Source organism: Littorina saxatilis, linkage group LG6, assembly GCF_037325665.1.
Source record: "Littorina saxatilis isolate snail1 linkage group LG6, US_GU_Lsax_2.0, whole genome shotgun sequence".
NCBI lineage: Eukaryota > Metazoa > Mollusca > Gastropoda > Littorinimorpha > Littorinidae > Littorina > Littorina saxatilis.
The window spans coordinates 26684736-26709345 of record NC_090250.1 but is presented as its reverse complement, the minus strand read 5'-3'; the positions used below and the strand labels follow the sequence as shown (position 1 = coordinate 26709345).

At 41.4% G+C, this 24610-nt stretch overlaps 1 protein-coding gene across 2 annotated transcripts in view; it reads left to right on the top strand.

The window, feature by feature from the left end:
- The first annotated feature begins 8135 nt into the window (after window positions 1-8135).
- Window positions 8136-24610, top strand: part of LOC138968858 (medium-chain acyl-CoA ligase ACSF2, mitochondrial-like) — a 34074-nt gene continuing 17599 nt past the window's right edge. The window contains exons 1-12 of one of the 2 annotated variants that reach the window (XM_070341525.1): window positions 8136-8385; window positions 9942-10140; window positions 10700-10828; window positions 11903-11956; window positions 13658-13776; window positions 15834-15999; window positions 16736-16831; window positions 17798-17946; window positions 18826-18994; window positions 22342-22449; window positions 23360-23508; window positions 24319-24460. In XM_070341525.1, coding sequence (XP_070197626.1) covers window positions 8279-8385; window positions 9942-10140; window positions 10700-10828; window positions 11903-11956; window positions 13658-13776; window positions 15834-15999; window positions 16736-16831; window positions 17798-17946; window positions 18826-18994; window positions 22342-22449; window positions 23360-23508; window positions 24319-24460 — 1587 coding nt within the window. In that variant the 5' untranslated portion in view covers window positions 8136-8278. Of the gene's footprint in view, window positions 8386-9941; window positions 10141-10699; window positions 10829-11902; window positions 11957-13657; window positions 13777-15833; window positions 16000-16735; window positions 16832-17797; window positions 17947-18825; window positions 18995-22341; window positions 22450-23359; window positions 23509-24232; window positions 24461-24610 lie in introns of those variants that run through there. The other variant, XM_070341526.1, reaches the window with a different exon arrangement.

The following is a 24610-nucleotide window of genomic DNA, read 5'->3' as shown; positions in this document are numbered from 1 at the left end:
ACATCACTTGAGGACAGACAACCGATAACTGCTGACTGGTATGTCAGCCTCTGCTTGCCTAATTTTTTTCTGATATGTTGCACACGACGTCCCCAAACGGATGTCTGTGGTCTACTGCTCAATCACGAAAAACCCAGCACGCACACATCAGCTGTAACTCTTGACTTTCTAGCCGCCAACGATGCTCAGTTTGTCACCTATCTATCATATTCACACGCCTTAGACCCCTGTGACAGGTTTTTGTTACCTTCCGTCAAGAGGCAGTTGAAGGGAAAGCAGTTCCAGAACACCAAAGATGCCCGAGCATTCCCGAGGGCGTTAATTTTGACATACCCCAGTCAACGTGTTGGGGTGTCATGGACAGCTGGGTTAAGGGGCGGGGACGTAGCTCAGTTGGTAGCGCGCTGGCTTTGTAGCCAGTTGGTCGCTATCAGCGTCGGTTCGATCCCCACGTTCGACGAGGGATTTATTTCTCGGAGTCAACTTTGTGCAGACTCTCTTCGGTGTCCGAACACCCCCGTGTGCACTCATGCGCACGAAAAAGATCCCACGTTCACAGCGAAAGTCTCAGGGCTTGGAAAACACGAAGACACGCATACATCATCTTTCGTCTCTGATTATCATGATCGTATTTCGATACTTTGACGAGACAAACTCAATGCTGGTGTGTCGAAGAAGACAGCCACAGCGGGCTTGTTCGAATCAAAGTATCACACCATATCTTCAGCGTATTACCAATACCTGTCCCAATATAGACCAGTTGGTCTAAGAGGACGTTAAACCCTAATAGTCAGTCAGCTGGGTTAAGAGGATGGTACAATGTGTACAATCTGAGAAGGGATTCGTCCAAAATCTGGAGTAAGTCTTGTAGAAACCCCAGGTTGCAAAACATAATGAGTGCCCCTCGTATGTGGTTGTTCGATGTTGGTGGTGGATGGGGTGGGGGGTGGGGTGGGGGTGTTGGTGGCCGGCGCGGGTGGTAGCGAAGAAGATCCTACCTCAACCAGTGGAGGCTCGACCAGATGATGAACAATCCCGCAAGACTCAAAAAGGTGTGAAGAGGGAGGGGCTGGGGAGAGGGGGTGGTGGGTGTGTGTGTGTGTATCTGTCTGTCTGTCACTGTACTGGCCTAAACCAAACAGGGCGTTTTGTTTTTTCAAAGCAGTAAGTCTAAATGGTTGAAAATTAATTATCGGAGGTAAGCGTTAGAAGATCAAGAAAAAGAAGTCGCGTAAGGCGAAAATACAACATTTAGTCAAGCTCAGTCGAACTCACAGAATGAAACTGAACGCATTGCATTTTTTCCGCAAGACCGTACACTCGTAATATCGTCTGTTCACCGCTCGTGGCAAAAGCAGTGAAATTAACAATCCAGAAAAGCGCGGTAGCGGTTGCGCTAAGGAGGATAGCACGCTTTTCTATATCTCTATTCTTTTTAACTTTCTGAACGTGTTTTTAATCCAAACATATCATATCTATACGTTTTTGGAATCAGGAACGGACAAGGAATAAGATGAAATTGTTTTTAAATCGATTTTGGACATTTATTTTAAACATAATTTTTATATTTTTAATTTTCAGAGCTTGTTTTTAATCCAAATATAACATATTTATATGTTTTTGAAATCAGAAAATGATGAAGAATAAGATAAACGTAGTTTTGGATCGTTTTATAAAAAAATAATTTTAATTACAATTTTCAATTTTTAATGACCAAAGTCATTAATTAATTTCTAAGCCACCAAGCTGAAATGCAATACCGAAATCCGGCCTTCGTCGAAGATTGCTTTACAAAAATTTCAATCAATTTGATTAAAAAATGAGGGTGTGACAGTGCCGCCTCAGCTTTTACAAAAAGCCGGATATGACGTCATCAAAGACATTTATCGAAAAAATGAAAAAAATGTCTGGGGATATCATACCCAGGAACCCTCATGTCAAGTTTCATAAAGATGGGTCCAGTAGTTTAATCTGAATCGCTCTACACACACGCGCACAGACCGACAGACACACACACACACACACACACACACACACACACACACACACACACACACACACACACATACACCACGACCCTCGTCTCGATTCCCCCTCCATGTTAAAACATTTAGTCAAAACTTGACAAGTTCAAGTTTTATTAGTCCATAACCCATGGGGGCATTTTGAACAATAAATACAATCAATACAATCATGATATATGCTAATATAATAAATAAATAAATAAATTAAAAAAATTATGAAAAACTGTTACAAATTCTATTAATAAAGTCCAAAATATTCTTTAGCAATTTCTTTTTCTTAGTAGCAAACAACTTTTTAAATTTAAGTGCATTAGGTTTTTTCAAATAGTAAGGTGGTAACAACTCAGCTCTTTCTTTTTTGAAAAAATCACAGACAAATAAATAATGGAATTCATCACCTATATGTCATGCGATACACATTTGGTGCAAGTTCTTTCTGACCTCGGGATGTTAAGATAACGTTCTTTCTGTACAGGCAAATTGTTGTTTAATGTTCTAAACTTCATCATTGAAACACATTGCTGATATGGCAGGGTTGTGACGTAGTCTTCACATGCAAAAATATCTTTGAACATTCGATAATTCCAAAACATATTTTTTGTTCCAATTTCTGTAAACCATTTATGGATATACTGGTCATATAAGCTTCTTTTTATATTTAGTCAAGTTTTGACTAAATATTTTAACGTAGAGGGGGGAATCGAGACGAGGGTCGTGGTGTATGTGTGTGTGTGTGTGTGTGTGTGTGTGTGTCTGTCTGTCTGTGTGTGTGTGTAGAGCGATTCAGACTAAACTACAAGACCGATCTTTATGAAATTTGACATGAGAGTTCCTGGGTATGAAATCCCCGAACGTTTTTTTCATTTTTTGGATAAATGTCTTTGATGACGTCATATCCGGCTTTTCGTGAAAGTTGAGGCGGCACTGTCACGCCCTCATTTTTCAACCAAATTGGTTGAAATTTTGGTCAAGTAATCTTCGACGAAGCCCGGACTTCGGTATTGCATTTCAGCTTGGTGGCTTAAAAATTAATTAATGATTTTGGTCATTAAACATCTGAAAATTGTAAAAAAAAATAAAAATTTATAAAACGATCCAAATTTACGTTTATTTTATTCTCCATCGTTTGCTGATTCCAAAAACATATAAATATGTTATATTCGGATTAAAAACAAGCTCTGAAAATTAAATATATAAAAATTATTATCAAAATTAAATTGTCCAAATCAATTTAAAAACACTTTCATCGTATTCCTTGTCGGATCCTAATTCCAAAAACATATAGATATGATATGTTTGGATTAAAAACACGCTCAGAAAGTTAAAACAAAGAGAGGGACAGAAAAGCGTGCTATCCTTCTTAGCGCAACTACTACCCCGCTCTTCTTGTCAATTTCACTGCCTTTGCCATGAGCGGTGGACTGACGATGCTACGAGTATACGGTCTTGCTGAAAAATGGCATTGCGTTCAGTTTCATTCTGTGAGTTCGACAGCTACTTGACTAAATATTGTATTTTCGCCTTACGCGACTTGTTACTTTCTTTTTAAACCATGTGCTTGAGTATTGAATATTTTCTTGAGAAGTCCAAAGGCCAGAGAGACCAATTTCATTTAAGGTTTTTTCAATAAAACATAAGTACTTGGATTCAATCATCTTGTTGATATACAATTTATAAGTAAAGCAATACACAATACTTGAAAATTTATTTTTATGAATAGGACTAATCAGTTTATACCAATAGCAAAGCATTCTACATTTCATATTAACATCTAGTGGATATCTTCCAAGTTCACCAAATATCATAGCATTTGGAGTTGATTTTTTTAGTTTGAAAACAATTTTATAAAAACGCAATTGAAGTTTAGTAGCAAGTTCACAGGAACCAAAACCCCATACTTCACATCCATACAATAAAATTGGAGCAATCATTTTATCGAACAGGTCAACTTGTATGTCCACAGGCAGTGACAATTGTCTACAAGTGCGCAAAAGAACAAACATTGCCCTTGAGGCACGCCCATATAGATTCTTCTGTGCGACTGAAAATGTATTATTATAATTAATCTTAAGGCCCAAGTACATTACATCAAACACTACTTCGATTAAATTGCCATTGTACGTAAACAGTGGTTTATTTCTAATTTTACCTCTGGAAAAAACTATAACTTTCGTTTTGTTTACATTAATATTTAGACGCCATTTTAAACAGTATTCGTGCATTTTGTTTAAACATTCTTGCAGGTTTTTTTCAGACTCTGAGCAGATCACAGTATCATCCGCATACAGTAATAAAAACATTTGAAACAAAGCATTTACATCAGTATCATCCATTCCAGCCACAATAGCCTCTCTTGACATAGATTGTAAACCATTACTGTTTTCCAACAGAAAAGGCTTTAGATCATTTAAAAATAGAGCAAAAAACAACGGTGACAAGTTTTCCCCTTGTCTAATTCCACACAAACTGGGAAAATATCCAGAACACTTGACTAAATGTAAAACAAGTCGCGTAAGGCGAAATAACAACATTTAGTCAAGCTGTCGAACTCACAGAATGAAACTGAACGCACTGCTTTTTTCACCAAGACCACATACTCGTAGTTTCGTCAGTCCACCGCTCGTGGCAAATGCAAAGGCAGTGAAATCGACAAGCCATGCAGAATAGTGCGGTAGTGGTCGCGCTGAGCAGGATAACACGCTTTTCTGTATGTCTATTCTTTTTAGCTTACTGAGTTTGTTTTTAATCCAAACATATCATATCTATATGTTTTTGGAATCAGGGACCGACAAGGAATAAGATGAAATTGCTTTTAAATCGATTTCGGAAAATTAATTTTAATCATAATTTGTATATTTTTAATTTTCAGAGCTTGTTTGTAATCCAAATATAACATATGTATATGTTTTTGGAATCAGAAAACGACGAAGAATAAGATGAAATTGTTTTTGGATCGTTTAATAAAAAAATAAATTTTAATTACAAGTTTCCGATTTTTAATGACCAAACTCATTCCTTAGTTTTTAAGCCACCAAGCTGAAATGCAATACCAAAGTCCGGCCTTCGTCGAAGATTGCTTTGCCAAAATTGCAATCAATTTGATTGAAAAATGAGGGTGTGACAGTGCTGCCTCAACTTTTACAAAAAGCCGGATATGACGTCATCAAATGTATTTATTGAAAAAATGAAAAAAAATGTCCGGGGATATCATTCCCAGAAACTCTCATGTCAAATTTCATAAAGATCGGTCTTGTAGTTTAGTCTGAATCGCTCTACACACACACACGCACAGACAGACACACAAACACACAGACACACACACACACACACACACACACCCACACACCCACACACACACACACACATACACCACGACCCTCGTCTCGATTCCCCCTCTATGTTAAAACATATAGTCAAAACTTGACTAAATGTAACAAGTCGCGTAAGGCGAAATTACTACATTTAGTCAAGCTGTGGAACTCACAGAATGAAATTGAACGTAGTCCGCCGCTAGTGCAAAAGGCAGTGAAAGTGACGAGCCTGTTTGGCGCGGTAGCGATTGCGCTGTGCTTCATAGCACGCTTTACTGTACCTCTCTTCGTTTTAACTTTCTGAGCGTGTTTTTAATCCAAACATATCATATCTATATGTTTTTGGAATTAGGAACCGACAAGGAATAAGATGAAATAGTTTTTGAATCGATTTCGGAAATTTAATTTTGATCATAATTTTTATATTTTTAATTTTCAGAGCTTGTTTTTAATCCAAATATAACATATGTATATGTTTTTGGAATCAGAAAATGACGAAGAATAAGATGAAATTGTTTTTGGATCGTTTAATAAAAAAATAAGTTTAATTACAAGTTTCCGATTTTTAATGACCAAACTCCCTCATTAGTTTTTAAGCCACCAAGCTGAAATGCAATACCAAACCCCGGCCTTCGTCGAAGATTGCTTTACAAAAATTTCAATCAATTTAATTGAAAAATGAGGGTGTGACAGTGCCGCCTCAACTTTTACAAGAAGCCGGATATGACGTCATCAAAAGTATTTATTGAAAAAAAAGAAAAAATGTCCGGGGATATCATTCCCAGGAACTCTCATGTCAAATTTCATAAAGATCGGTCCAGTAGTTTGGTCTGAATCGCTCTACACACACACACGCACAGACACACACACACACACATACACCAGGACCCTCGTCTCGATTCCCCCTCTATGTTAAAACATTTTGTCAAAACTTGACTAAATGTAAAAAGAGAAAAAGCCTAACGGTTTTGAGATTTCTGTTTTTGCAACTGTTTTGACATGTGCAAGTTATCCAGAGAGGGTGAATACAGCGAATAAAACTTTTTTAAGCGCTCTAGCGCCGTTAGTTTGTCAGAACGGCAGGAGGTGGTCCATATTAGGAGCCGGTCCATATTAGGAGCCCTTCCCCTACGACACAGCAAGCCATGTAGTATTCTCTATATATATCAGAGTGTGTAAGGCCAAAAAAAAAAAAATGTCTGTTTCTGGTCACCCGACCGACCCTAAATTTCGGCGCCGACCCTAAACTTTTTTTTTCCAAACTCAAAAATGTTTTATTTTTTTTTTGGTGGTAAAGGACAGGGTGAGAAAATGAACAACAAAAACGTGTGAAAACGAAAGTCCGCTGACGATTTGTAAATGTGTTGAGTGTCTTGTCTCTATGTATAGTGAATCCAGTCTCTTTGCGCGATTTTTAAAGTTAGTTTTATTGGTCTACATTTGGGGTAAAAAAAATAAAAAATAAAAAAATCCCGACCTACCGACCCTATTTGTTTTAGCCATGTTACCAGAAACAGACAATTTTTTTTTGTTGGCCTAATCAGTACAGGCTGGAAGCATTATTTTCTTTCAAGGCCAGAAACACCAGAAACGATATATATTTTTGGAATCAGCAAATGACAAGGAACTAAACAGAGAAATGATTATCCCCGAGTACGCAGTAGGAGGGTCCAGCAGACTTTAATTGTGTGTCTGTGTGTCTGTCCCGACTTAACAGCTTATTGCTGGGAAACTACTGGGCGCAGTTCGTTCAAAAGTTGATACACTAACTTGATAATAGGTCCGATTGATCGTATTAAAACTTCATAATGTTACCTGGGACCTAAATGCGAAATAAACCACAAAAACAACTTGGCCGTAGGAGGAGTTCACACCGGCGGGGCAACACGCAGCCATTGAGCTGATAGAACAGCCGAACGCGTCACACAAAAATACGTCATGACAAAGTTACACGCAAAGCGAAAGAGACTTTGACGTCATTTACTTTTGTTCGGAATTTTCCGTCTGTTCCTAGCAGTGAAGACCTGACGTGAGTAAGCTTACCCAAAACGTCTTTGTTCTCTATTCACATTGCAGCTGTGAAATAATCAGTCTTGTGTCTCGGTCGTGTAGGTACAGAGTTTGCTTCTGCAATCATTGTGTTCGTGTTGATCAGTGACGGCTTCATAAGACAAAATAATAAGCGAATCTATCGCGAGGAAGACGTTTATGTACAAATCACCGAACCCAACCCATTTTTTGTGTGCATTTTTCTGAAGAATAAACTGCATGTGGTTAATTTCATCCGTTTAATGCTTGTCTAAACGAGCCATAAGGCTTTAGAATAAAAGATTTCACGCATTGCTTGGCCATCTGTATCACAGATGAGATGAGGTCGCAGTTTGTAGGTTGAATCTATGAATCGGCCAGAGATAGATCTGCATTTCTGGTCAGAAACCAACATTCACACCACAGACATTCCAAACATTTATATTTATTGAGCGAGCCAGTCTGAAGAGTACTCGGGTCCAGCGCGAGCGTTTTTTATTATACCCCCACCCCCATCTTTATGGAGAGTGGGTCCTGGGTCCCAGTCGCCGGGGGGCTTGCTTGCTCGGCCTTACCTACCTTTTTTTTTCTTTTTGTTTTAATTTTTTTTCTATATATATATCATATTAACCCAGTCCTGTCCTTAAGAGGCTGACAAACCATGCGCCTGTAGGACACTAATTTTCCCTACAAAAAAAAAAAATCCGCTGCCAGTCCCGCTTTGCGATAGTGGGCGTGACCAGAAAGATGACGTCATCACTGAGCTTTTCAAGCTGACTCTCGCGTGTTGTTTGTTTACAGTCGCTTTTCTGACATGTTTTCAAAGTTTACAGCATGACCACTAAAGGATTCAAGAAGTTGATGCATTAGATTATCGGCTGCATATCTCTCGTCGTGTTCAGTTCCACTAGAGTGATGTTTTGCTTGCGGAACCTGGGTTGTTTGGGGCAAGCGGGTTCGCCGTTACCTGCAGGCATGGTGCTCAGAAAGACTCGCCATTTTGGTCTTAATGTGCACTTACGGTGAGTCTACAACTCTGCGATGAAGTTCACAGAGAGCAGAGAAAACATTCCGTACACGCCTCCAAGTCGTGTTGCATGCAGGCGGTTGATTTATTGTTCCTCTTCCCTCATCATGGGTATACTGACTGTCAGTGTCATGTTTACCTGTGGCATCAGTCGCCGAGTTTTCGGGCTGGGTCAGGGTGGCAAGTCCAACTAGGTCGCCTTATAAAAGTACATGCATGTGGACAAGGTACATTTAAACAAATGTTCTTTTTCTTACTAGAGGCATGTACTTAGTCCATGAACGGAAGATTCGGTTGCAGACGGCTACAACTTGACTTACTACAGTATACATTACAAACCTGGGGCACTGCCCGCAGATCTACCAGAATACAAGAGATTTGGATGTAGATAGGTACCAGGTGCATTCTCTTTGCACCAAGAAAAGCTAGAGCACTGTCATATTTCACGTGCTGTAGTTCGATGAAAACATGGAGGTGGTAGCTTGGCCCAATATTTTAGGATAGTTTCTCCCTTTTTTAAAACACACTTATGATGTAGGGGCGGATTAGGAGGGGGGGGGGGGGGAGGGGGGGGGGGTTACAGGGGTTCCGGAACCCCTCCCCCGGCGGTAAAAAAAAAAAAAAAAAAAATTAACACTGACTTTAAAAGAAATAATGGGTGGCTGCTGACACCAGTTGATCATGTTTAAAATCAAGAATAAGCCATAAATTGTTCATAAAATAGCTAAAACTCTTCAGCTTCCCAACGGGGCCTTGCCCATGTACCCCACAAGGGATCTACCCCTGGACCCCAGGTTGTAACCCCCCCCCCCCCCCTCTGGCTTATAACTGCTCTGCCCCTGTGATGCACATATATTTTAGAACAGTTCTGATTCCTTGAACAACACACACACACCGAGATCATGAGACATTCAGAAAGTGAGAAAGAAGTCAAGTTTCTGAGGGGAAATGGAACCCTCTTTATTTGTGAAAGGGATACCTTTCTCATTTGTAAACTTTAAAGGCTTTCTTGCAAAATTTTATGATTTTGTGTTTGTTTCTTACCTTAAACAATACAGAATTACAGGTGTGTGTGCATCATGTTTATCACAAAGGAATAGTCGGTGGTGCCATCAATCCCCATTAAACTAAGGGAAACACACAAAAAAGGTGGTTACAGTGATGTGACAGGATGACACAGTAGTCCCCCTTGTCACACAGGCAGCTGCTCTGTATTGATGGAGTTGTCTCCCTGCCAAAGCATCAGCTATTTATAGAAGGTCAACGTTTTGGTACGTTGGAAGATGGCACACGAGTGAGAGTGTAGTAGTTGTTTGTCATAGCCACACTCACAAAATAGTGCAAGTAAGTCGGCCACACTTTTTTTTTTCCATTCATATATATATATATCTCACGTTCTCAAAGGGTTTCCTGAACGCTCAGGTGTGCAGCATGTGTCTGTCGGGTTATGTAATGGCTTTGCCGTGAGGGCGTAAAGCTTACATTTTCTCTGTCGGGTTATCCTAACCAGGATTTTTTTCCAATGCCCTAATTATTTATTTTCTTGGTCAGGTTGCTGAGTGCCTTGAGACCAGCTGAGCCAAGGGAGAAACGGAAATGGAGCTACAGCCACGGAGTGTCGGACATTCCCCTTCTGGGCGTTACCATCGGCAACCTACTGCAGGACAGAGTGGAGCAACATCCTGACCGAGACGCTGTAGTGTTTTATCAAGATGGACAGCGGCTGTCTTTCCAACAGTTGCTCAATCAGGTACAGTGGTTTCACTTTTTACAATTAATATTGATAGCATTTGATTGACTGAGACCCCTAACAAGCAAACCAAATCGCATAAGGTTACCCCGACCAACCTATTTTTCTGTACTGACCTGCAACATTGTTCATCACTGAGAAACAAAAGTTCACAGAATTTGTCACTCCTTATCTGCAGTAAATGAAGCATGCATGATCCCTACCAAAGAATATTGTCAGACAGATGTTCAGTATTGTGTAAACTAGAAAAAGAAATACGAAAAAACCAACAAAAAACCTGCAACCAGATTTTTTTTAATCATATTTCCCAAATGCAACTTTTTGTTGTTGTTGTGTCCTGACAGTTTTACTCCAACAAGTATTGAATAATTATTGCAATTTATTCCATGCAGCATGTACAAGCACATGTACATTATTACATGCAGTTAATTTATTTTTAACATGGAAACATGTGAAACTGTTTGTAAAAACAAACTGTAAGTTTTTGAAGTTATATTTTTGAAAAGTTACATGAAACCCAAAGTAATAGTTTGTGACTTGTGTTTGTTCCTTACAACAGGCAGATCAACTTGCAGCAGGGTTGCTGTCCCTTGGTTTGAAGCAAGGCGACCGGGTCGGAATGTGGGGACCCAACAGCAGAGAATGGGTCCTAACTCAGTATGCCACTGCCAGAGCCGGTCTCGTTTTGGTAAGTTTATCTCTGTCTGTGTCAGTGATGTATCTATGATTTATTCCCTTTTTCATTTCCATTACCTTTTTATCCCATTAATTTCTGGGAAATTCAGGTTGCTTGTTTCCAGTGGAAAGCTAGCAGTAATCACGAGCCGCGCTACCCAGATGTGTGGGTGTTTAGGTGTAATGAGGTGCATTTATGGCAGAACAACCAAGGTCATTTACATGCCACAGTGGTGTCACGGGGTGGGACATGGATTCCGTATCTGAGTCTGCACATAAAGTTGACCCGTGTCTGTCCCGGCCTGGATTTAAACCTGTAGTCTAAAGATTACGTCCAGTGCTATACCAACTGAGCTACAAGGCCCCTCAGTAAATTTGCTGACATGGCTTGACATGTTTATCTAATTTCAGAAGTTTTAGGCATTCCTTGGCATCACCTTCCAACCACAAGCACAGCCAACAGCGTTTGGCAGTTCTTTCGAAATGACATCAAAGTTTTTCGCAGTTTGAAATAAGCTTTGGCATTTCACCGACTGCTGCCGTCAAATGATGTCCCTGTTGTGTACTTTGTGCAGTTAGAGGTGGGGAGGGGATGGACCTAGCTGGGAGAGGAAGTGATGTATTTATCTTAAGTCACAGACCTATGATGTAATGCCTGCATTCAAAGTCTCAAATATTGTGTGTGGTTGGTTACAGATATTTTAATACAGCTGTACTTATAGTTCAGACAAGTTTATCAAATAGTGGATGAAAGAAGGTGTCCCTTCTTGGAAGATATCCTCTTGTTGGACTCTATGTGCTAGCCAAATGAATCACTGACAAAAGTTGTTCCCAATTTTTGTTATCAATTTTTGTAAACATTTTAACTAGAAGCTCATATAAATATGGAACTTACTGTTTAGTGCGACCAAAGAGCTTTGCAATATCCACTAGAACAAAAACTAGGAAACCCCATCTACTGGAACCAACTGGTGATAAGTGTTGTTTTACACCCTCACTGTAAAACCATTAGAGGCATGTTCCCAGCTGGAACCAAATACAGTGTTACATGAAGGCCTTTTAAAGTTTGACTTTCTGTCTATTGCAGGTGAATGTGAATCCACTGTATCGAAAACATGAGCTGGAGTATGCTCTTAAAAAGGTATGGAACAGTTTCATGTAATTCAAATAATTCATCCACAAACTGTGCAAGGATGTTACCAGGATTTATTTTTTCTTTGACAAATTTGCTCAAATGTCCACAATTTTTCACAGCTTTAGCGGAATACTTGAAATCAACTTTCACCGCTGGGACAAAAAGGTTCATCAGATCTGCAAAAATGACAGGAAACTTTCTGATGATTTAAAAGAAAGTTTTGGCGTTTTGCCAATAAAAAATGACATCCCTGACTGTGTTTTTCGTCTGCATTTAGTTTTGATTCAGGGACGTAGCACACCTAATAAAAGTGGTAGGGCGGAAAAAAATGGAAGACAAAATGCTGAGACAGCTAAGGAAATATGGGGCTTACACTACGGCCCCCCCCCCCCCCCTTCCCGTCCCCTTGTAATGGTCTAAAAAAGAAAGAAAACATGATGCGATTTCGTGCCTTCTGAGCTCAGTTCCATCTAATCATCTTTCCATCCTCCACCAAACAACGGGCTGGTGAATGTATCAGTGATTATCAATCGACTTACATTTATATCTAAATTCCGATACGTTGAATGTGATGAGCACTTACTTCAAATGACTTTCATCTTCATTATTGTCTAGTGTGTTAAAAAGCAAGGATTGACAAACTGGTTTACTTCTAAACAAGCAATTTATTGATCCGTCCAGCCATCAACATTGGCAGCCTGAGTGATGACTGAAAAATAGAGGGATTTGTCAGAATATTTTTAGCGCGTTTTCGATCCATCACAACCAGGATGCACACTTGTGTCCATTGTTCAATTCTCTCTCTACATGTTGTTTCATGTGACACTGTTAACCCCACAAGTTATTGTGTTACTCAATTGTTATGGCGTACTTACGGTTGACACACAATCACTCACCCCTCAGTCTGACCCCAGCTTCACACACAGAATATACAAAACATTTCTTACCTCCATTGTTTCTCATGGGAGCAGACGGACGAAGAAGCAATTTTCACTAAATTGGCGCCAATACTTTTATGGCCTGACGGAACTCGTCACGTGTGACGTTCTCGTCAAAATAAGACGTCATCCTATTCCAGCAGTTGACCAAGACTAACACACACAAAAAAAACCCAAAAAAACCGACCTTATGCCATCGCGTGAATACTACGTGGGGTGTTCTGTTGGTAGATCTCTCTCTCTCTCTCTCTCTCTCTCTCTCTCTCTCTCTCTCTCTCTCTTTTTTTTTTTTTTTACGGAAAAAGTGGTCGGGCGGTCGCCCTACATGCCCTACCGGGTGCTACGTCCCTGTGATTTGACCTATTTCCCTAGTATTTGGACAGGGTAGCAATGTTCCTATACTGATCAATGTTTTAGTGTATGTTTCAGAGACTTAGGGTATTCTTTATGGGAATGGGGTGGACATGCCTTAAAATGAACTGAGTCAGAAAAATGCCAGTGATAAATTTTATCATCATGTATCTCTTTTTGCATGCTTGTTTGTGTGTGAGTGTGTGCGTGAAAGCCTACATGTGCAAACACAGATCTGGGTTTGACAAAGCTATATCATTACCCATTACTCTTAATAAATGTGAAACAAACATTGTTGTGGATGAATGCACACACATTTTTTTAAATGGAAAAGTGAGATGCTTGAAAACGACAACGTGAAATAAAATACTGTAAGTCCAGAACATTCTTAAACATTTGTTTATGACTTTGTACACAGGTTGGCTGCAAAGCGTTGGTGGCAGCCCCAAGATACAAGGAGCTGGATTATTATGAGACGTTGTTTGAACTGATTCCTGAACTGGCGACAGATCCTGTGGGGGACATTAAGAGTCGCACGTTAGTTCTGGGCTTGTGTGCGTTTTTTATGGAGTACAGTGGAACATCCCTTTTAAGACACCCTCCGCCCAACTTTTAAGACACCCTCCACCCAACTTTTAAGACACCCTCCACCCAACTTTTAAGACAGCCTCCGCCCAACTTTTAAGACAGCCTCCGCCTAACTTTTAAGACACCCTCCGCCCAACTTTTAAGACACCCTCCGCCCAACTTTTAAGACACCCTCCACCCAACTTTTAAGACACCCTCCGCCCAACTTTTAAGACACCCTCCACCCAACTTTTAAGACACCCTCCGCCCAACTTTTAAGACAGCCTCCGCCCAACTTTTAAGACACCCTCCGCCCATTTTTTAAGACACCCTCCACCCAACTTTTAAGACACCCTCTGCCCAACTTTTAAGACACCCTCCGCCCAACTTTTAAGACAGCCTCCGCCCAACTTTTAAGACAGCCTCCGCCCAACTTTTAAGACACCCTCCACCCAACTTTTAAGACACCCTCCGCCCAACTTTTAAGACACCCTCCACCCAACTTCTAAGACAGCCTCCACCCAACTTTTAAGACACCCTCCGCCCAACTTTTAAGACACCCTCCACCCAACTTTTAAGACACCCTCCGCCCAACTTTTAAGACACCCTCCGCCCAACTTTTAAGACAGCCTCCGCCCAACTTTTAAGACACCCTCCACCCAACTTTTAAGACACCCTCCACCCAACTTTTAAGACACCCTCTGCCCAACTTTTAAGACACCCTCCACCCAACTTTTAAGACAGCCTCCACCCAACTTTTAAGACACCCTCCACCCAACTTTTAAGACACCCTCCACCCAACTTTTAAGACACCCTCCGCCCAACTTTTAAGACACCCTCCACCCAACTTTTAAGATTTTCTCCTTTTAAGATTTTACTCTTCCATATTTTTTGTTCATGTCTAACCTCTGTAAATTTACCTCCATTTTTAAGACCTGATTTACTCAAAACTTTTGGAGATCTTAAAAGGGGGGTTCCACTATACTGTAAGCACTGTGTATGATGTGCATGAGTGTGTATGTATGTGCGAGCAAGTGGGTGTGTGTGTGGGGTGTTCCTTTTAACCTTCACCGGATCACTCTTTGGACTAGACAGTCTGGATGATGTGGGTCGTGTACGACCCATACTTTCTAAAGGAGGATTCAACGTAAAAAGTATGGGTCGTACACAACCTACGCCATCCGAAAAGGGACAAACTTTCTCCCGCCTCTTTGCAGAGTATGGGTCGTACGCGACCTGCGCCATCCGAATAAGGATAAACACCGTGAAATTTCTTTAATTACATATGGGTCATCCATGACCCACAACAACTGGGTTGTGGAATTCAAATTACGTCATTTATTTGTTTGTTTACAAAGATTGTCTTTCAAAAAGAGGTCCATGGGAAGGTTCTATGGTGTTTGAGGATTACATGAAGTCTCGATCAATAACTCTTAATAGTTTTAGAGATATGAACACTTTTGTGAGGCTCTGGGTTGTCAACTATCTTATCTTTTATGTTACCAAGCCCTGAGACTTTCACTGTGAGTTTGGGATCTTTATCGTGCGCATGCGTGCACTTGTGTAGAATATAGTCAATTTTTGTAAAGATTTTAGTCAAGCAGTATGTAAGAAATGTTAAGTCCTTTGTACTGGAAACTTGCATTCTCCCAGTAAGGTAATACGTCATTGTACTACGTTGCAAGCCCCTGGTGCAAATGTTTGGGTTAGTGCTTTTGTGAACAAGAAACAATTGACAAGTGGCTCTATCCCATCTCCCCCCTTTCCCTGTCGCGATATAACCTTCGTGGTTGAAAACGACGTCAAACACCAAATAAAGAAAGAAAGAACATGGGGGTTTTGGACACCGAGGAGAGTCTGCACAAAGTTGACTGGAAAATAAATTTCTTGACGAACATGGGAATTGAACCCACACCGATAGCGACAACTGGTTTTGAAGCCAGCACCGCTACCGACTGAGCTATGTTCCGAGTGGGGGTGTGGGTGCGGGGAAAGTCCACTGTGTACATGTCACTTCTTTCTTATAGATTACCTGACCTGAAAATGCTGATCATGCTGGGGCAGGAAAAGTTCAGAGGAGCATTTAAGTTTGACAACATTTTGAATGCAGCTGGTCCTTCTGAGGTCAAAGCCATTTTTGACATCCAGGACATGGTACAGTTTGACGATCCAATCAACATACAGTTTACTTCTGTAAGTATTTGACTCGTGACTGAAAATGGGGCAGTAGTAAAGTAAATGGTAACATGATTGAATAATTAATCATTTAAATCAGAAAAATGTTAATCCCCAAAGCAGGGCTGAAGAAACTCAAGTACTTTAATATTTGACCATTAGGAATATTTGTAGAGAATAGTTGTGGGGTTCGCTCACTGTACCAGTAATTAGAAAGAGGGAAGATACCTGATCAAAATAATTGCTGACACCAAAGTAACATATGTGAATGAAAATTGATGAGGTTTTTTTTTGTGTATGGCTGAGACATTAGGTTTGGATTTTGGGCAGATTCATTGTGAAGTCAATGAGTCATTTTTCAGAGCTGTGGGTCAGTTTTTAGATATATGTACTTGTATCATGAATGGACTCAGTTTGTAGTTACAATGCCCCACCCCCACCCCCTTCCCAGTTCCCAATTTGAGACCACCATGTTTAAATTGAATGTCTTAAAAGTGGGGTATCAGCAATATACCCACTTCGTAGATAGTCAATTGATTCTTTATTACTCTTACTCTGTAGTAAGCGAATGCATGTACTTTCCAAAACAGCAGTGTAAGCAGGATCATTGTCAAAAAGTTAGCCTGGGCATGAAAACAAAACATCCAAAACTGGCTTTAATCATATTAGGGTTGACTGTTCTTAGTGTGACAGGGTGACGCAGTAGTTTCCCTCCACAGCGGTTACGTTAGTTCAAGTTGTTCATTTTGTACAGGGTACAACGGGCTTCCCCAAAGGAGCCAGCCTGTCTCACCACAACATAGTCAACAACAGTTACTTTGTTGGCCAGCGCCTGGATTATCACAACAGGGTGAGGATCACAATCATTACACACTCGCACTCTCTCACACATACCACAACAATAACAGAACACAACACAAAAAATACACCCAGAGGCGCACATTTACTCGCAGTCCCACATGCACGCATGTGTGTGCACATAACACAGCGACAGATGACAACAAACAACTAACACAGGCATACTTAGACATACACACAAGTAAGAACCACATGTGCACACGCAAATAAGCACTACACACGCATTCTCTCGCCCAAAGTTTTCTGTACAATGTGTAAGTGTGTATGTGTGTGACTCTATGTGCTTGAAAGCAGGTGTGTGTGTGTGTTCCTACAATTTCAAAAACGTTAGGTGAAAGACTAACTGGGTGGCCGAGTGGTAACGCACTTGCGCTCGGAAGCGAGAGGTTGCGAGTTCGACCCTGGGTCAGGGCGTTAGCAATTTTCTCCCCCCTTTCCTAACCTAGGTGGTGGGCTCAAGTGCTAGTCTTTCAGATGAGACGAAAAACCGAGGTCCCTTTGTGTACACTACATTGGGGTGTGCACGTTAAAGATCCCACGATTGACAAAAGGGTCTTTCCTGGCAAAATTGTATAGGCATAGATAAAAATGTCCACCAAAATACCCGTGTGACTTGGAATAATAGGCCGTGAAAAGTAGGATATGCGCCGAAATGGCTGCGATCTGCTGGCCGATGTGAATGCGTGATGTATTGTGTAAAAAAATTCCATCTCACACGGCATAAATAAATCCCTGCGCCTTGAATATGTGCGCGATATAAATTGCATAAAAAATATTAAAAAATAAAAATAAATCCCTGCGCTTAGAACTGTACCCACGGAATACGCGCGATATAAGCCTCATATTGATTGATTGAAGATTGGTTATAGACTTATACACATTTGCATCTGAAGCATTGTTCCAAACAAAAACACCTGTCATTTTAAATTTAAGCATTGACCACAGAGTGTTTGTCTAGGTGGCCCGCATCTGCTGTCCTGTGCCGTTGTACCACTGTTTTGGAATGGTGCTGGGATGCCTGCAAGTTCCGTGCCATGGTGCAACTATGGTCTTTCCATCCAAAGCCTTTGATGCTGGCGTGGCGTTGCAAGCTGTCGAGGCAGAAAAGTGGGTACTGTTGACACTGTGGAACTCACTTTTTACGACAAAGCCCCCCTGCCCTACTCCACCCCACCAAGACTGTACTTTTCCAGATGTCCTGTTTATAACATTTATAAATTTACCTCCATTTTCAGATTCCCTCACTTTTAAGACCTGATTCTGTCAGATTTTTTTAGGTCTTAAAATGGGGGTTTCACTGTAGTGACAGATCTAGCATGTTAATTATGACTTTTGCTTTTGCTTTAAGTATGCATGTATTAATTTCTGAAAAGAGAAGTTTAATCTTAAAAAGAAAATAGCTCACAAGAAATGTCTGTCCTAAAAAAGGTTTTCTGTAAGATGTACAGCTCTTTGGTTGGTCCAATGGTGGGCTGACTGATAAGATTGTAACTAGTGATGTTGTGTAAGTGTGTATGTGAGTGTCACTGTATGCTTCAAAGCAGGTTTGTGTGTGTCTACATTTTCGGAAATGTTTGTTATAACATTTTGCATCTGAAGCATTTTGTAGCGATACATCTCTCGTTGATCATGATTCTACAGCAGATGAAATATATCAAACTCTCAGACTTCTGCTTTTTGGAATAGACACATTAACTGTCAATTTTTTATGGGCTGCAGAGAGTTTCTTTTCCTTGGAATAAAAAGAGGGCAAACCAACATGACAAAATAGGCCAATCATTATTGAGTGGCGTTTTTGCATTTGCTCGCTGACTACGTGGTGTACATCTCTCACGGGTTTATTTTCCCTTTTGGTTTCCAAGGAAAAGCAACTCTTTGCAGGCCATAAAAACTTGACAGAGATTTTCAAACTTCTTTTATTGTCTGATTTGTATGATTCCACCAAATTTGCATTTTGAAACGCTGTTGTTGTTACTCTGGTAACAGATGTACTGCTTTGTACGGAGTGCCCACGATGTTCATTGACATGCTAAACCATGAGACCCTCACCAAAGTTGACCTGTCGACCTTGTACACTGGGATCATGGCCGGGTCACCGTGTCCTATTGAGGTCATGCGCAAGGTCATTGAGAAAATGCACATGAAAGAAGTGACAGTAAGTGATGAAATATCAAACTCTCAGACTTCTGCTTTGTGGAATTGTTTGATTTGTGCAGGACCAGATATATAGTGTGGAACCCCCCTTTTAAGACCCCCCAATTTAAGACTTCCTCTCTTTTAAGACCTTGTTTTTTTAGACTTTCTATTCATAACCTCTATAATTGTAATCTACCCTTTTTTCAAGACTCCCTCCTTTTTAAGACCTGATTTTTTCAGATTTTGGAGGTCTTCAAAGGGGGGTTCCGCTGTACTACATGTAGTTCTCAAAAGAGTGTCACTCTGTCAACTAGTGTCTCAATTTGTGTCTCGGCATAGCATGATTTGTGTTCAAGCTTTTACATGCATTATTCTTTCTTTCATTGTCACTTTGTGATTATAGGTACATACCTATTTTTGTACAATGTGAGAGGGGATGATTAATAAGTGCAGTATTCTTTCTCTCATTGTCACTGTTCAGTGTTTGTGTAATTATAGGTACATACCTATTTTTTTTACATTGCGAGAAGGGGTGATTAAAAGTGTCCACGAAAGAGAGAAAATGAAAGTTTTACGCCCTCACGGCAAAGCCATTAGGGGCATGTTACACGGGAAAACCCGGCTTTGTATGAAAATAAAAAATAAAAATGCAGGGGGGGGGGGGGGGGGGGGATGTGGACAGCTAGCTGCCGGCTGCTAGAGGAAACCTGAAGTGGGCTAGGGACCGGGTTGGGTCGTCTTGGGTCAGTGCTGAAATGGTTACTTTATTGGCTGTTGGCCGAACGGACACCCGGGCTTCATATTTTTGCATGCATGTATTCGTGTTTCCAAGGCCTGAGGCTTTCGCTGTGACCCTGGGATCTTTATCGTGCGCATGCGTGCACACGGGGGTGTTCGGACACCGAGGAGAGTCTGCACCGCAAAGTTGACTCTGGGATACACATCCCGCGCCGAACTTGGGGTTGAACCCACGCTGATAGTAACAACCGGTTTTAAAGCCAGCGCCTCTACCGACTGGGCAAACCCCCCCCCCCCCCCAATTGGTTGGGGTTAAGAAGTTCCATGGAGGGCGGGGGGTATGGAGTAACACATAGTGTTTTGCTCAGAACATTCCCACCCAAACAGAGCCGCGCTAGGGGTGCGCATTACCGTGAAGCTGGCAGTCAGTGCTACCAAATGTCGTCTGCGTCTACCACTCGGTTGTGACCTAATGTGGGTCTATGTAAGCAGATGCCAGCGCAAGCAATCTGATGCAGAGTCAGGAGGCGGTTTGGTACAAGAGAACCTTAGAGGCCACAGCCTCGGCCGTCTAAGGGATCTGTGTGTCTGGAGGCACATTTGGTTTCTGAGGTTCAAGCGGAGCTGTTGCCTCTGCTCCCAAGTTCCCGTGTCTGGAGGCGTTTTTGGTATGGAAGCAAACCTGTAGGTTGGGGCCTCTGCCTTTCAGGATGCCAGGACTACAAAATGTGTGTCTTGGGACACATTTAGCTTAAGATTCCAGAAGTGGATCTGTGCTGTGCTGGGTCTGCTGCAAGCACACTAGAACCAGCTCGCAACAGTTGAGGTGAACAGATTGGTGACCAAGACCATCATCGGTTTCTCTCCGAGTGATGGGTGTGGGCGGAGAAAGTCTCCCAGACTGAGAGCATTCTCCCTTCTGTAGCGGATGAGACTAGACATCTCTTCCTTGAGAGTATCACAACCTTCAAACACGTGTGTGAGGTGTCCAGTCTTGCCACACTGACAGACTACCTTGTCACAGTAGATGCGGCTGCTGACCGTGCGCAAGCGACGCAACAGGCTCATGGGTCTCGGGGGGAGTGGGAGGTGGTGCCCTTTCCTATTGTAGGGGAGGTGTATCCATCCTCTCTCTTCACATGTTTGTGACAGTGTCTGCTCTCTTTTTAGCTTGGATAGCAGCAGTTTGGCTTAATAAGTGTCCACAGATGATATAAATTATTTAAGTGTATTTCCCGTACATCTACTACACCACCAAGTCTGATACATGCATAGATGTATGTCTCTGATGCACCCAGCAATGTTTGCAGAACCTGTTGAGTTGCTGAGATACAGTTAAGTGTGTGTGTGTGAATTTGTTCGTTGTTAATTTTATGCTTTTATTTGTGTATTTTGGTTGCTTTTTGTTTTCTTCCTCCTTCTTTTTTCCTTTCACAAAATGTAATCCTTTTATCGTTATCCGACAAACGTTGTATTCGTCTGCCAAATCAGATATTATATTTATTTTAAGAGCACGCTCATTAGCGTAGCTTGTTGTACTCCATTTGTTTATATATGCGGCATTGTTATCCCAGTGAAGCTGGAGGTATCCCACGAACGCTATACTGTAATCGACTTGAGAAATGTTCATGCCGATAATACATGATAAAGAAGGATTCTTAGTGACCTAACTAAGGCTACAGTTGGGGATGGAAGTTCACCAAAAATTGGGAACATACTAACTAAAATACGGTGGGTGCCGACCAATTCTTCGATTTTGATCCATCGCCACCCAGGGCCGCTTTGTTGGGGTAGAATTTCCGAGACTACGGCAATATGCTGACGACGTCAAGATGCTTTGACGTCAATGCAGCATGACGTCATCCTCTCTCTTGCGACTTTCTCTGGCGCGCCGTGGCTTGTGTGTGTTTGCATACATGTTTGAGTGCACGTGTGTGTGTGTGTGTGTGTGTGTGTGTGTGTGTGTGTGTGTGTGTAAGGGTGTTTTAGTGTGTTTGTCTGTCTATGTGAGTGTGTTTTGTTACCTTGTTGGCATGAGTGGTGCGCGCATGTGTGTGTGTATGTGAGTGTGTGTATAAGATAGAGAGATAGAGAGAGAGAGAGTGTGTGTGTGTGTGTGTGTGTGTGTGTGTTTTTATGTAAGGGTGTATGGTGTATGTGTTTGACTATGTGCATGTGAGGTTGTGCTTGGTGTTCATGAATGTTGCGTGTGTGTGTATGTGTCTCTGTGTGTGTGTATGTGTGTACACGCGTGGTCTCTATCACGGTGTCACTATTTCTTTCTTTTAGTATATTAATTTGTGTCTAAAGTGCATTCTCTCTCTCTCTCGGAGCCTATGTTGCCTTTCTGAAAGGGGTGTGTATGTGTTTGTGTGCATGCATCTGTGTGTGTGTGTTTGTTTGTATGTGTGTAGGTGTGTGTGAGTGTGTATGTGTGAGTGAGAGAGAGAGAGAGAGAGAGAGAGAGAGAGAGAGAGAGACGGAGAGAGACGGAGAGAGAGAGAGAGAGCGAGAGAGAGAGAGAGAGGCGATTTGACCTCCACTGCGGTGCCTTGGCATTGCACGTCTACTTAATTTGTAATTATCTGAATAAAAACTGTTTAAACCACGTGTTTTGTTTTCTTATAGGTGTGTTATGGCTCTACAGAAACCAGCCCAGTGACTTTTCAGAGTCTGCGAGACAGCACAGTAGAAAAGCGAGTATCCACTGTGGGGCTCGTTGCAGATCATGTGGAGGTTTGTGTTATATAATACCCCCCGCGGGTTAGGGGGAGTCCCATATTGGTTGGGACGAGAAAGAATTTACCTGATGCTCCCCAGCATGTCGTAAGAGGCGACTAACGGATTCTGTTTCTCCTTTTACCCTTGTTAAGTGTTTCTTGTATAGAATATAGTCAATTTTTGTAAAGATTTTAGTCAAGCAGTATGTAAGAAATGTTAAGTCCTTTGTACTGGAAACTTGCATTCTCCCAGTAAGGTAATAATATTGTACTACGTTGCAAGCCCCTGGAGCAAATTTTTGATTAGTGCTTTTGTGAACAAGAAACAATTGACAAGTGGCTCTATCCCATCTTCCCCCTTCCCCCGTCGCGATATAACCTTCGTGGTTGAAAACGACGTTAAACACCAAATAAAGAAAGAAAGAAAGATGTTATATAATGGAACCCCCCTTTAAAGATCTCAACAATCTGAGAAGATCAAGTCTTACTGAGGAGGGAGTCTTATAATGGGGGTAAATGTTCAGTTGTAAGCATAAAAATCTGATAAATGAGGATCTTATGGGGAGTGAGTCTTAAATCGGGTGGTCTTGAAAAGGGGTTCCAGTGTACACATGTACAGGGACTGTCAGTGTTCTCTTTTGTTTTTGTGTATCTCCCTTAGAGCTAAGCCAGCCAGACATTTATCTCCTGGTGGGGTCACCCAAGCAGGACAGGTCGAACGATAGAGGTCGGACTACCACTGATTCACTCGGGGGTTGGACACAGGGCTTACTCTCATGCTAGAGAGTGTAATGGGCAGCTGTCGTTAGAGAGACCGAGAGAGAGGGAGACGAAGAGAGAGACTATTTGCATATGTGTGTGTGTGTGTCCAGTTACGCTTGCATGTGGGCATGTTTTTGTGTAATACATGTATTTGTGTGTTTCAGGGCAAAGTTGTAGATGAGAACGGAAGGATTGTTGCTGTGGGAGTGACCGGTGAACTATGTACCCGCGGCTACACCACTATGCTGGGGTACTGGGGAGATACGGAGAAAACAGCCGAGTGCATCAAACAGGACAGATGGTTCTTTACAGGGTATGCCTTCAAGATGTTACCATACAGTAGAACCTCTCTTTTGAGACCCTCCATTATGCGGCTGCCTGTAATATAAGACTTTATTTGCTCAGATGTTTTCTTCATAGTGTCACTAAATTTACCTTCATCATAAACCTCCCTCCCTCTAAAGACAGAAGTTTCACAGGTTGTGGGTCTTAAAACAGAGGTACCACGTACTTTATTATAAAACTTGCATTGTTTTGTAAACATACATGTACTAATCAAATATCAGAAGTTGTGATGTACTAATCATCGTTATAAATGCAGCAGAGAGATGGTTTCTGCCATACATCATGTATTTGTTTGATGTCGAAATAGCAGCTAGAATACACTAACAAAGAGGCTAAAGACACTTTTTGCTATAAGTTACAACTGTTTTTTCTTTCTATTTTCCCTTGGCATATGCCGCCCCTGTAATGTAAATGGGTTTTGTCCATCCCCTATAGTCACTCCTTCAAATGTATTATTTATTCTAACTATTAAATTTACCACTTAACTAAGGTTTGTTGAAAGCTGAATCTTTGTACTGGAATGATAACAGTTATGTGTGTGTGTGTGTGTGTGTGTGTGTGTGTGTGTGTGTGTGTGTGTGTGTGTGTGTTTTGCATGTGTGTGAGTGTGTGTGTGTGTGAGTGTGTGTGTGTGTTATGCGTAAACCTGTGTACGTGTGTGTGTGTGTGTGCGTGCATGCTTGTGAATCTAGGCTCAATAGATATGTAGTTGCTTCATAGTCCTTAGCAGCATATGTATAGCTCTAGTAGCATTAGCGCTAGTCAGAATTGTCTTCAGAGACCAGGCAGTCATGGAGCAGGAGGGATACTGTCGAATCGTGGGTCGTCTCAAGGACATGATCATCAGAGGTGGTGAGAATGTCTACCCCACAGAGATAGAACAGGTGCTCTACCTTCACCCCAAGGTCAAGGATGTTCAGGTAAGTGTTCTACCAGTAAGATGCGATAGGTAGGGAGGCCCACCGCTGCGAGCTCAAAGCGACTGTTGCCGCATCATATTTTTGCTACTTTTGTTCGCCTCTTACTCTGTTGTTATTTGTAATAAAACAACCAAATTACAAGATTTTCTT